Consider the following 14,353-nt stretch of genomic DNA (forward strand, 5'->3'; position numbering starts at 1 on the left):
ATGAGAATATTTTTCAAAGGAAATGTTTCAATTTCAGCTGAATAAAATGAAATTTCTAAGTAAACAAAATGCCCTAAAAATTATTAACTTAAAAAAATATAGCTGAGCAATTCTATTTCTTTTGAGGTATAGGATCCATTGCCTTTGAGAAAATGGCCTTCTTTTGATGTCATTTAAAAGTCATTATTTTTTCACTGTCTAGATGTGAATATATCCTTAGAAGCCATATGCAAAAACAAATAAGAAATGTATTAGTAAGAGAAGAAAGCAAGCTTTTAAAAAATATGTTGTCTAAGACATTTTCCCAGGGATAGTGGTGAAATTTTTATACCAGTAAAGAGCAGAAGTTCTCAAAATATTATTCTCTTCTCTCCAATTCATTAAACATTTGAAGTGAAGAGTAATCTTTTGGCTTTAAATATCATTAGTCCATTAAAGTAGTCACTTTGTATCCATCATTTTCCATTTCATGCTGTCTCCAAGTGTATTTTTTTCTCCAAAAAGTATTTAGTGAAGATACTCCTGTTTTCTCCTCCTCCAGATGACATGGCCAGCAATTACTTATTCTTCCTTGGTGATAAGCAGACAGGAATATTTATGCATGAGACCTTTGGTAAATGATTTCTCACTGGAGCTCTGGCCTCTTGAGATGCTCAACTCATTTGTGCCTTTGAGATGTAGAGAATTAGATTGAAGGCACTGAGCCTCTGATTGCAGCTCAGTGCTTCCCATTCCTTTGTTCATTCAGTTAATGGGTCAATTAATTATTTATTTAATATGTACTTATTCAATGTATTGGCCAATTGTGTTTTCTTTCTTAGAACCTGCAATTCTACATATCACAAAATCAGGCTCAAACAGCTAAGCTTATAATTTCAAAAGCCTCATGACAGGAGAATCAATTAGCTTCTTCTTTGCATTGTTTGCATGCTTTAAGTTCCAGCCCTGAGAATCGATATAATTTTTTTAAAGCTCTAATAATGTAAACAAGTGTTCAAAAGTCCATGCTTACTTTCATGTTTGATTGAGTAACTTCAGGATGTTAAAGTAACTTCAGATTTGGGCTACCTTTTACGTCCTACTTTTCAGGTTTGTCTTACACACCTCACAACACAATTCCACAGACTTCTCAATGTACTCTGTATACTAGACTGACATCTTCTAGCAGTCTAACCATTGCTTTTTCTTGCCCTGACTCCTTCTCAGCATTGAACAACTTAGCCCACTATTTTTAATACTTTATTTTCCCATGCAATGCTTGAAGTTTCTTTGTTTCTTGCAGAGGATTTCTCAGTCTTTTGAATACATGTCTTCTTTCATTTCTCCAAATCCAATTTCTCTTCTTTCGTAAGATTTTTCTCCAGATGTTCTATTTGTGTAAAATATTCATCATCTTTTCCTCAACTTCTTTCTATCCTTTTAAAAACAATACTGTATTGTTTCTTTGCAACTCAACAATCACTTTTCAAGAATTCACTTAAGACAAATTTCTCTATGTATCTATTATTTTGGCATCACATTTTAATTTTAAATAAAACTTATAATCTGATATTTATTAGCTAAATGTTTAACTAATATCTCTGTTATAAACTAAATTCTAAGTTCCTTAAAGTGTGGACTATGTCAACTTTTTCTTACTCTTTGAGATTAACGTTTGCACCTCTAATTTCTGACTATTTCTGTGAGCTCAAATTTGTGATTACAACTGCCTATTTGATATCTTCTGAGTGTTTAATCTTAAAATAAGAATGATGCCAATCAACTACTTGATTTCCTCCCAAAGTCTATTTTCCGTCCCTTTTCTCCTAATATTATAAAATGACTCCACCAATAATACAATTGTATAAAATAAGCCTTGAGTCATTTTTTAAATTTTTTATTTCTCTCTTTTCCTTTCCTTTCTCCATCAAATCTTTCATCAATTTCTATCATTTCCACCAGAAAAACATCCCTGATATGCCCACTTTTACATATTCCCATAGTCTTGGTTTATAATATCATTGGTTCCCTAGCTACTATAGTAATTTATTAAATTAATAATAATTTAATATTATTACTAGTGAATATCATGATTTATCCGATTGTCCTCTAAAAAAATGTATTATTTCTGGAGAAACCAAATTGCTTTTCTACAAACATCTATTAAATCACAATCACACAAGGCCTTTGTTGAAAAAATACTCTGATGGCCACTCACCCATTGCTCTGATGGTAAAATACGAATTCTTTATCATAGTCAAAAAGCCTTGTATAACTGGGCCCACCTGCCTCTCCTATTACATCTTAGACCACTGCAGCCTACACTCCTTAATATTTAGGTATGTTTATCATCCTCAAAACAAATTAAGTACATTCTTGTCTCGGGATCTTTGACCCTGGTCTTTTCTCTGGTCCGAATTATCTACCCCAAGTATTTGCATGACAACTCTTCACCATTAACTTTTGAGTTACTCCCTCAGGGAGATTTTTCTAATACTGTTCCCCATCTAGGTTGTCTCATTTCTTCAACCCCCTCAACTAAGATATTTTCATCATAGTATGCTGGTTTATATTTATACCACTTATTATATACTGAATATACATTAGATTCATTAGAAGCTCTAGAAGATTAGGAGCCATGTCTGTTTTTCAGCTCAAGGATAGGAAAAATAAGGCTTAGCAGAGAGTGGACGTTTATAAAATAATTTTTAATTAATTAGTTATTCTATGAAATAAGAGCTGTGTAACTACAGAAATATAAAGATAATATGATTGTGAACATGCCTGTCAAAGTGTGTGTAAAATCATCTGTGTACACTTGGTCTTTTCTGATCTTGGGCCACCAATTGAGGCATCATATAACAGGCTTGGATGGTTTGTAAAACAGATGCTGCTCCAGGGATCTTGCTGACCGTGGATACCACACTCAAATTTTAAACATGATTTCTCTCACTTCCATGACTGACTCAGACATACAGTCAAGGATCTGGGATTGGTCACAAAAGACGTAAATATTATGTGATTGTAGGTATGTGTTAAAAGTATCTACTTTCATGCAGGCTTCTTCAGACTAGCTACAAAGGTTATTGCTGCCACCATGGAAAATATCTGCCTTTTAGGATTAAAAGAGCAAAATACATGTTGAAGGATCTTTTTTTCTTTAATGTGTTTTGAGACGTAGGATGAAAGAGCATAGTTTTGATGAAGTAAATAAATGAAGAGTTAAGGAAAAACGTGGCCAATATGTCAAGTGTGCCAAATACTCCACCTGTATTTAAAAAAACAAAAGATTTACAGTTTTCCAAGACATCATATTGTGTTATGCTGAGAGTCAGTGTATAGTATCTCTCTCTGAGTTTCCAGCAACCAGAACAGTGCCTAGAAGAAAATAAATAGAGAAGACAAATAACAGTGAATTTGAGTCTGGAGCAATAAAAGGGTTTCAACGTCCCCTCTGAGCACTGTCTGGAATGTTGACTTGGAAAGCAAGTCTGTGATTATGATAACCAGGTCATTCTTTCAGGAGTCTTTTTTGATGCCCCCTGATTAAAACTGACCTACGTGTGCAGAAACTCTTCTTTTCCTGTCTTTTGATAATAATTCCCTACATGATTACTCGCTTACTTTAAGATAGGGTAATGACCAATAGTCATCATTAACCCCAAAGAAATAAAGAAAGCATATTGCGTTTGAAAGATAGTTTTTTAATATAATTATATAGAACTAAAACACTCCTACTTGCCCAGGCAGTGGCGTTTTCGCTTGTTCTTAAAACATAATTACTGAAAGACACCCACGTGTCCTGCCTTCGACAAAAAAAATTGTTTGTCCATCCTTTAAAGTTCATTCCACTAATGGTCCTTTCTAGACACCACTAGAGGTCAGAAGTGGTCCATTAAACTTCCTTCCCTTCCTACTTCAGAGAATGCATAAGGCAGGTCTGCTTTAGCATAAGCGAGGTCAGGCTCTCAAGAGTCTTGGCATGGCTGAAGAGATAAGAACATTCTATAAGACTTGTCCAAAGGACTGGGTGTTTAGAGATTCTGAATATGCTAGTTCAGAGAAAACCTATTTACCACAAACCTGAAGTAGGCTTAAATTTCCAGTTTACCTGAATGGTTATGACCTATATGCATTTATTGCACAGGCCTTGTGCCTCCAAGGAAAATCCACCTCGCATCATGTTAATTTGCAGGCCTCCAGAAGCACAGGGAAAGACCATAGGTGTGCTCATTTCTGCCTGACAGAAATTCCTGGACACTCAGTCACGGAATACACAAGCCCAGCATCCCGGAGCTCCCAGCGTTAACACAGAAGCACGGGACGTATGAGAGCACCATCTTTTCATGTTGCTTTTCTGGGCTTTTTATTTCCCTCCTCGAGGTATTGCTGTTATTTTCTTTTTTTTGTTTTTATTTTTATTTTTTGTTATTGCTTTCCTCTTTTTCATGAAGTTAAGATGGTCTACCTAGATTTAGGTGCAAATGTTTATATAGTAGTGAAATCTGGAGCTTGATTGACTAAAGCTATTTAAGAGTGTGTTAATATCTCAGTTAGCATACACTTCTTGAAATCCAAAGAAATGTTCTGACATTTTTCCAATGTTCAGTTTAAAAATTTAGTTTTTATTTTAATATTTTAAGCATAATATGCATATATAAAAGTACACAAATTATATATGCACAGCTGAATTCACTTTTGGAAAGTGAACACACCCATGTAACAACTAAGATAGAAAATTAAAGAGTAAACATATGCTCGCTTTTTATCATTCTCTTAATTGTCTCCAAAGTTAATAATTATCCTGATATAATTCATTTCTATCAAGATTGACTCATGTCCATTTTTTAAATGTGTGTACATTGAATTATACTGTGTTATGTCTGACTTTATTCAATATTATGTTTGTGAATTCCCTTCATGTTAGTGTATGACTGCGGTTGATTTTTCATTATTGAATGTCATCCTATTTTATGTATATACCGCAATGTATTTATTGACTCCATAGTGGATAGATATTTGGGTCCTTTCTGGCTCTTGGCTATCATATATATTGCTGCTATGAAGATTCTCGTACATATTTTTTTTCTGTAAATTGCTAGGTCATAAAATATGCATATGTCCAACTTTTACATACACTGCCAATCTGTTTACCTCCCCACAATAATTTAATGTCGTTTGGTCAATCTTTAAGACAATAGATGCTTTCTCTTGTAGAAGCCTACATGTGCTCACATTTTGAACTTATCCTTTTGTATACCTAATTACATTTAGTTCTTATAATGGACTGTTGAAGATAGTTATTATTGTCCTCATTTGTAGTTGAAGAAATTGCACTCCAGCAAGTTTAAATTGCTCCTGGCTATATCCTAGAGAAACAACAATAAGTGAAAATATTTTATGCTCCTACTTGACTAAGAATTGTATAAGGAGAACAATTATCCTTCTAGTGGGAGGCAAGCTGGCCTCAGTAGGAACAGAATGAGAGAAATGCAAGACATCTAATAATCAAACAGCCTCACACCCCACTAAATGCAGTTTTTCCTTTTCCCCATGGAGTCAAGCCTATCTAAACTTAAGTGCACAAGGTAATATGATAAGGAAATATAAAGCCTAATCCTGCCATTCAGAATGAGCAAGTAGATGAGGAAAAGAGAAGGGAAAAAGGAAGAGAATCTGCCAAGTCTGACCTAAGGCCCCTGTTTGTCTAATTGCTCTGCAGGATGGCTTAGCAGTTCCCAGCTCAGGACCTATCAAAGGCATTTTATTCCTCCACTAACAAAGCGAAGCGAGTTTTGCTTCTACCCTCTCCTCTATGCACTCTCTTGGGGTACTTCCCAATCTCTTCAGTGCCTTCCAAGTTAGCTTTCAAGGTATGACTTGAGTTCCTCCCAAGATTAGAAAATAGCAATAAAAATTCAGGTTGTCTGGGCCAAGCACAGTGGCTCATGCCAGTAACCCCAGCCAAGACTGGAGGGGGAATCATTTGAGCTCAGGAGTTGGAGACCAGCGTGCGCAACATGGAGAAACCCTATCTCTACAATTTTTTTTTTTTTAAAAGTGGCCAGACATGGTGGTACATGCCTGTAGTCCCAGCTGCTTGGGAGGCTAAGGTGGGAAGATGACTTGAGCCAGGGAGAGAGAGGTTGCAGGGAGCAAAGATTGTACCAATGCACTCCAGCTTGGGCAACACAGTGAGACCCTATCTCAAAAAAAGAGCAGAGAGAGAGAGAAAGAAATTAACAATTCAGGTTGTCAGGTTGTCAGTGGACCAAGAAGGAATTGTAAATTTGTGAAGAAATCTCCTGAAAGTTACATGCATCTAAGAAAGATAAAATAAAGAAGTAACTGAATGTTTTTAGCAAATATGTACCTTAGGACTAAATTGTTCACATTATTTTGAGGGCAAAAAATTACATCGTCATTATTTTTTACTTCCAACATCTATACAGTTTTTATATTTACTATATAAGAACATAATAAATGCTTGTTGCATAAAATTAAATCATAAAGAAGAGGAGGAGAGAGAATCATTAAATTACTTTCATAATGCACATAAAACTTAACATTTTGATAGACTTAAAACCAAACTGATTATAACTCTATTAAAAGACATGTGAATAATGGGTGGAAAGAGAGCAAGAAAGAATAAAATGGGAGGAGATCTGCTAAAGACTCATGATGGTTTGTCATATAGGTAAACACATGTCATAGGTTTGTCGTACACATTATTTCATCACCCAGTACTCAATAGTTACTTTTTTGGCTCCTCTCCCTCCTCCTACCCTCTAAACTCAAGTAGGCTGCAGTGTATTTTGTTCCCATTGTGTGTGCATGTGTTCTTACCATTTAGCTCCCACTTATAACTGATAACATGCAGTGTTTAGTTTTCTGTTATTAGTTTGTTAAAGATAACAGTATCCAGCTCCATCCATGTTCCTGTAAAGGACACGATCTCATTCTTTATCATGGAAACATAGTATTCCATGGTGCATATGTACCACATTGTCTTTATCAATATACCCCTGATAGGCCTTCAGGTTGATTCCATTTCTTTGCTATTGTGAATATGCTTCAATGGACACATGTGTGCATGTGTCTTTGTAACAGAATGGTTTATATTCCTTCAGGTATATACCCAGTAATAGGATTGCTAGGTTAAATGGTATTTCTGTTTTCAGAAGTCTTTTAAGGAATTGCCACACTGCTTTACACAATGTCTGAACAAATTTATACTCCCACCAATGGTGTATAAGCATTCTTGTTTCTCCACAACTTTGCCAGAATCTGTTATTTTTTGACATTTTAATCATAGATAGTTTAAGTGATGTGAGATGGTATGTCATTGTGGTTTTGATTTGCATTTCTCTAATGATCAGTGACATTGAGCTTTTTTTGTATGCTTGGCGGCCACATATGTGTCTTCTTTTGAATAGTGCCTGTTCATGTCCTTTACCTGCTTTTTTGGCATTGTTCTGTTCCTGTAGATTCATTTAAGTTCCTTATAGATTCTGAATATTAGACCTTTGTTTGATGTATAGTTTTCAAAAATTTTCTCCCATTCTGTAGGTTGTTTACTCTGTTGATAGTTTATTTTACTGTGCACAATATTTTTAGTTTAATTAGATCCCATTTGTCAATTTTTGCTTTTGCTGCAGTGGCTTTTGACATCTTTGTCATCAAATCTTTGCTCCTGCCTATGTCCTGAATGGTATTGCCTAGGTTGTCTTCCAGCATTTTTATATATTGGGTTTGCATTTAAGTCTTTAATCCACCTTTAATTTATTTTTGTATATGATGTAGAAAGGGCTCCAGTTGCAATCTTCTACATATGGTTAGCCAGTTATCCCAATGACATTTGTTTAATAGGATATCTTTTCCCCACTGCTGTTTTTAACAGCTTTGCCAAAGATCAGATGGTTGTAGGCATGTGGTCTTATTTCTGGGCTCTCTATTTTGTTCCATTTGTCCTTGGGTCTTTTTTGTACCAGCTCCACACTGTTTGGTTACTGTATCCCTGTGGTATGGTTTCAAGTTGGGCAATGTGATAGCTCCAACTTTTTTTTTTTTTTAATTAGGATTTCTTAGGCTATTTGGGCTTTTTTTGTTTGTTCCACAAGAATTTTAAAATGGTTTTATCTGATTCTGTGAAGAATGTCATTGGTAGCTTCATAGGAATAACACTGAAGCTGTAAATTGCTCTAGTCAGTATGGCCATTTTGTTTTTTATCCATGAGCGTGGAATGTATTTCCATCTTTTTATCGCAGCTCTTATTTCTTTGGGCGCTGTTTTGTAATTCTCATTGTAGAGGTCTTCCAACTCCTTGGTTAGCTGGATTCCTAGGTATTTTATTCTTTTTGTGGCAATTGTGAATGCAATTGACTTCCTGATTTGGCTCTTGGCTTGGTCATTGTTGATGTATAGAAAGGTTAGTGATTTTTATACATTGATTTTGTATCCTGAAACTTTGCTGAAATTGTTTATCGACTGAAGGAGCTTTTAAGACTTGACTATGGTGTTTTCTAGATATAGAAATCAGGAATACTTTGATTTTCTCTCTTCCTATTTGGATGCCCTTTATTTCTTTCTCTTACCTGATTGCTCTGGCCAGGACTGCTAGTACTATATTGAATAGGAGTGGTGAGAGAGGGCATCCTTGCCTCGTGACGGTTTTCAAGAAGAATGCTTCCAGATTTTGCTCATTCATCCGCAGTATGATGTTGATTGCGGATTTGTCATACATGACTCATATTATTTTGAGGCAGTGTCTTTAAATAGCTAGTTTGTTGAGAGGTTTTAACATGAAGTGATATTGAATTTTATCAAAAAATTTTTTGCACCTATTGAAATAATCATGCGGTTTCTGTCTTTAGTGCTGTATATATGATGAATCACATTTATCGATTTGCATGTGTTGAACCAACTTTGTATCTCAGGGATAAAGACTACTTGATAGAGCTGGATTAGCTTTGTGATGTGTTGCTGGATTTATTTTGCTAGTATTCTGTTGAAAATTTTTGCATCAATGTTCAAGGATATTTGCCTGAAGTTTTCTTTTTTTGTTGTTGTATGTCTAACAAGTTTTGGTTTCAGGATGATGCTGGCCTCATAAAATGAGCTGGGGTTGAATCCCTCCTCAATTTTTTGGAATAGCTTCAGTAGGAGTGGTACCAGCTCTTCTTTGTGCATCTGATAGAATCATCTGTTCCAGGGCTTTTCTTATTTGAGGCGCTATTTATTACTGGATCATTTTCAAGCTCATCACTAATCTCTTCAGGAAATCAGTTTTTTTCCTGGTTCAGTCCTGGGAGGGCATAAAACAATTCTTGGCAAATGCAGAAAAACAAAATTATATCTATCACTTTCAGACCACAAAGGATTAGAAATAGATTTCAAGACTAAGAAAATAGCGGAAAATCATGGAATTACATGCAAATTAAACAACCTGTTCCTGAATGACTTTTTGTCAAATAATGAAATTAAAGCAAAAATAAAGTAGTTCTCTGAGAACAGAGATACAATATACCAGAATCTCTCAGACACAGCTAAGACAGTGCGAAGAGAGAAGTTTATACACTAAATGTCTACATCAAACAGTTTAAAAGATCTCAAATTAACAACCTAACATCACAACTAAAAGAACCAGAGAACCAAGAGCAAACCAAAGAAGACAAGAAATAACTAAGATCAGAGCTAACCGAAGGATATTAAGACAAACTATCATTCAAAAGTTTAATGAATCCAGGAACTGGTTTTGTGAAAAAATTAATAAGGTAGACCACTAGCTAGACAAATGAAGAAGACGAAAGAGAAGATCCAAATAAGCAGTTAGAAACAACAAAGGGGATATTATCACTCGCCCCACAGAAATACAAATAATCATCAAAAACTTTTTAATTTTCTTCTTTTCCAACTTTTAATTTTTTGTTTTCCATTGAATCATATGAGTTTCTTATATATTTTGGATGTCAGATATATGGTTTGCAAATAGGCCATTTCATGGGCCACCTTTCACTTTGATTGATTCTTTTTTGTGTGGAAACTTTTTTGTGTGGATAGAAGTTTGATGTAGCCTCACTTCTTTATTTTTCCTTTCGTTGTCTTTGCATCTCATATCAAATTCAAAAAAATGATTACAACATGAATATTAGAGTTTTCCTCTTATGATTTCTTTAAAAATTTTTATGGTTTTTAGGTCTTAGTTTAAATCTTTAACCCATCTTGAATTTACTTTTGTTTATGGTGTAATACAAGGGTCTGATTTTATTTCATTTTGAGGGTTCCACCCTCTCATATCATAAAATTCTTCTATACACCCTTCTATCGTCACTGACTATATGCCTTGATTTCAGAATCTTGCCAACTAGATTCAGAATTTGAGTAGGAGAGGGGACAAGGACCACTTGAGACTCATATTTTATTTCTAGAATCTAGCATCTACCTACCTGGCTATTGAATAAGTAAGTGAAGTTAAGGTTGTTGATGGTAACACTATGCTAATAACTGCAGAGCCAGAAGCACCATAAGGGGCAAGATAAGAGAGCCAACAGACCTCTAATCACTTCCTGAATACCAATCTTAAACATCCTGAGGAAGAATGGGACTTCCATTTGAGGTGGGCCTATGACAAGGTAATAAGACAGCAGTGAATATTAAGCTACAAAAAGCCCCCTTTCACATTCCTCTCAGTCCTATGTTTTCTTCTTTTCCTTTCTTTTCTTTCTTTCTTTCCTTTTTTTTTTGAGATGGGATTTCACTCTTTTTTCCCAGACTGGAGTGCCATGGCATGATCTCGACTCATTGCAACCTCCACCTCTTGGAATCAAGCAGTTCTCCTGCCTCAGCGTCCCGAGTAGCTGAGATTACAGACATGTGCAACCGTGCCTGGCTAATTTTGTATTTTTAGTACAGACGGGCTTTCTTCATGTTGGTCAGGCTGGTCTCGAACTCCCAACCTCAGGTGATCTACCCACCTCAGTCTCCCAAAGTGCTGGGATTACAGGTGTGAGCCACTGCTCCTGGTTAGTCTTACATTTTCTTTTCTTTCTTTATTTAAAATTGTACTTTAGGTTCTGGGGTACGTGTGCTGATCATGCAGGATCATAGGATAGGTACATATTTGACCAGGTGGTTTGCTTCCTCTATCCCCCCATCACCTGCAACTGGCATTTCTCCCCATGTTATTCCTTCCAGCCTCCCCTCCCCATGCTGTCCCTCCCTTAGCCCCCACTACCCCACACTGACCCCAGTGTGTAATGCTCCCCTCCCCGTGTTCATGTGTTCTTATCGTTCAACACCAGAGCTGTCTCTCTTCTACTATCTTGTCCTAGTCCTATATTTTCACACTAAGCTCAGTCCTTCCAAAGCAGACTGTGAAATAGTGAAAGAAAGTTCCAGGAGATCAGCACTGCCGATTCTGGGCCGCTGTTAGTGGTGGAGGCAGGGAACAAGGACTCACAGACAGCAGAGTCAAATTGTGACCGTTTTTCCTTCTTCAAGTAGATCACTGTAAGACAACAGAGACAACTAGCACTGGGTGGCCAAGCGAGGAGGGAACTTGAAGGGAACACTTTAGGGGAAAATTAATCTCTTTAATCAAGAGAACTGAGTGGAGTCAAGGCCAAGAGATGCAGGATAAGCAAATGGATAGTGAAAAGACATTCACAAGGAAAGCTAAAACAATAAGTAATGTAAAATAAAATACAGCAAAATTTTAACTTCCAAATCCAGCCTCCACTTGAATCCTTTTCTGAGAGGCGAATAAGGCATAGGCATCAGGGGCTGCTGTCAAGGTACATTAGCTGTTTGCAGCCTCACCTTCTTTCACGGAGTTAAAGATACAGTATATTTTCCTAAGGTTTGAACTAGTTCATTTCTTTATGTTTTAAATGCACTGACTTCCCACATGCCCTTTTGAGTAAAATATTCAGAAATAATTTAAATACACCGTTGCAATGAAAATAAATGTTTTTTATTAGGCAGAATCCAGATGCTCAAGGCCCTCCATAATATCCCCAAGTTTAATAGTTGGACTTTGGGAACAAAGGAACCTTTAATAGAAATTGGACAGCAAGAAAGGGAACTTAATGGTACTTGTGAGCCAGGGCATTAGCCACACCGGCCACCACTTTCTGATAGGCAGCCTGCACTTGCGGGGTGAATTCTTTGCCGAAGTGATGAGCCAGCACACACACCAGCACGTTGCCCAGGAGCTGTGGGTGGGAGACAAGAGGTATGAACATGATTAGCAAAAGGGCCTAGCTTGGACTCAGAATTCTACAGCCTTATCTCAACCACAAAATAAAAGCAGAATGATAGCTTGATTTTAGCTGCTATTAGCAATAAGAAAGCTCTTACATCAGCTACCATTTATATGCAGAAATATTCTTTGCTATTGTCTTAACCCAGGAATTATCACTGCTATTCTTTAGAATGGTGTAAAAAGCATGATACAGTGTGTGATTCTTGCCTTGAACAAAAGAGATGAGGGAAAGTATTAGAAATAAGATAAACAAAGTGTATTAAAAGAAGAAAGCATTCTTAAACATTACAAATGCAAAATTACCCTGATTTGGTCAATACACAATGTATGCACATATTAAAACATCATGCTTTAACCCATAAATATGTGTAATGATTATGTATCATTAGACATAAAAGCAAATAAAGTAGGTAGATTATGAATATGTAAATAAGCACATATATATGCCAAAGAGTAATGTACTAGGCAGAGTGTATTTTTGTTTGTTTTAAGTTGCTTAATGTACCTTGGAGATATTTTCTTTTGTTATACACAAAGTTAGGGCGCTAAGTATAACGGCAAAAATTACAGAAAAGAAAAAAAGAAAGCAAGAATTAAGCACAAGAAAACAGTTGTTACGAACAGCAAACAAAAGAAACTAAATGACCCTGAGAGTTCCACACAGATGTGACCAGTTGTCTCTTTCCCATCCTCAACTGGACCCTGAGGTCCCCTTCCTATAACATGAACTTAACCATAGAGAGGAAAGGTAAAGAAAACATCAAGTGTCCCATAGACTCACCCTGAAATTCTCAGGATCCACGTGCAGCTTGTCACAGTGCAGCTCACTCAGCTGGGCAAAGGTGCCCTTGAGGTTGTCCAGGTGAGTCAGGCCATCACTAAAGGCACCCAGCACCTTCTTACCATGAGCCTTCACCTTAGGGTTGTTCATAACAGCATCAGGAGTGGACAGATCCCCAAAGGAGTCAAAGAACCTCTGGGTCCAAGGGTAAACCACCAGCAGCCTAAGGGTAGAAAAATAGCCCAAGAGGCAGAGGAAGTCAGTGCCTTTCAGAACCCAAAGAGACTTCTCTGTCTCCACATGCCCAGCTTCAATTCTCCTCCTTAAGCCTGCCTTGTAATCTTGATACCAACCTGCCCAGGGCCTCACCACCAACTTCGTCCACGTTCACCTTGCCCCACAGGGTGGTAACGGCAGATTTCTCTTCAGCAGTCAGATGCACCATGGTGTCTGTTTGAGGTTGCTAGTGAACACAGTTGTGTCAGAAGCAAGTGTAAGCAATAGATGGCTCTGCTCTGACTTTTATGCCCAGCCCTGGCTCTTGCCCTCCCTGCTCCTGCGAGTAGATTGGCCAAGCCTAGGGTGTGGCTCTGCAGGGTGAGGTCTAAATGATGACAGCCATACCTGTCCTTGGTTCTTCTGGCACTGGCTTAGGAGTTTGGCTTCAAACCCTCAGCCCTCCCTCTATGACATATCTCTTGACCCCATACCATCAGTACAAATTGCTACTAAAAACATTCTCCTTTATAAATGCATTTACATAATATTTGGAGTCACAGCTTGGTAAGCATATTGAAGATTGTTTTCCCAATTTTGTTATTACACAAATAAGAAATTGATGCACAAAAAGTGAAAGAGTTTTGCCTGCTATAATTCAGCTTAGGGATAAGTAGATGAACCTCTTCCTGTGTCTCCAGAATATGCAAAACAATTACAGGACAGAATGGACGAAAATTCTACCTCAGTTCTAAGTATATTGTCTCCTGATTAAAACCTTCTGGTAAGAAAATATATATATGCATTCATTCATTTGTTGCTGTTTATTTTTTCTTAATTTGCTCATGTAACTAATAAATGATGTCTACAAACAATAAATACAAATCAATGTGTTCTGTGTAACAGTTACTTATTAGATTTTGGGAAACCAGAGACGAAAAACTAGAGACCTCTTACTGCAGTGAAAAATACAAATAAGTAAAAAGTCACTCACAACCCAAAGTGTGACTAACAATGGGCTAATCAGTGGTGTCAACTGGGAGGTTAACTGGGGACATCTAACTGTTTCTGCCTGGACTCCTCTGAAAAAGTTTCTGGGGAAACAGAGAAGATT

General features: G+C 36.8%; 1 protein-coding gene across 1 annotated transcript; it reads right to left on the minus strand.

Annotated features, from left to right (window-relative positions):
* Nucleotides 1-11,929: 11,929 nt before the first annotated feature.
* Nucleotides 11,930-13,568, minus strand: HBB (hemoglobin subunit beta). The gene is made up of 3 exons (XM_032240524.1): nt 13,377-13,568; nt 13,024-13,246; nt 11,930-12,192 (listed from the first exon to the last, which is right to left on the minus strand). Exons 1-3 carry the CDS (start codon nt 13,466-13,468, stop codon nt 12,064-12,066), a joined length of 444 nt encoding a protein of 147 aa, XP_032096415.1. The 5' UTR covers nt 13,469-13,568; the 3' UTR covers nt 11,930-12,063.
* Between the last annotated feature and the right edge of the window lie 785 nt (nt 13,569-14,353).

The sequence above is a fragment of the Sapajus apella genome, unplaced genomic scaffold (genome assembly GCF_009761245.1).
Source record: "Sapajus apella isolate SASKATOON/1434 unplaced genomic scaffold, GSC_monkey_1.0 scaffold47, whole genome shotgun sequence".
In the NCBI taxonomy this organism is placed as follows: domain Eukaryota; kingdom Metazoa; phylum Chordata; class Mammalia; order Primates; family Cebidae; genus Sapajus; species Sapajus apella.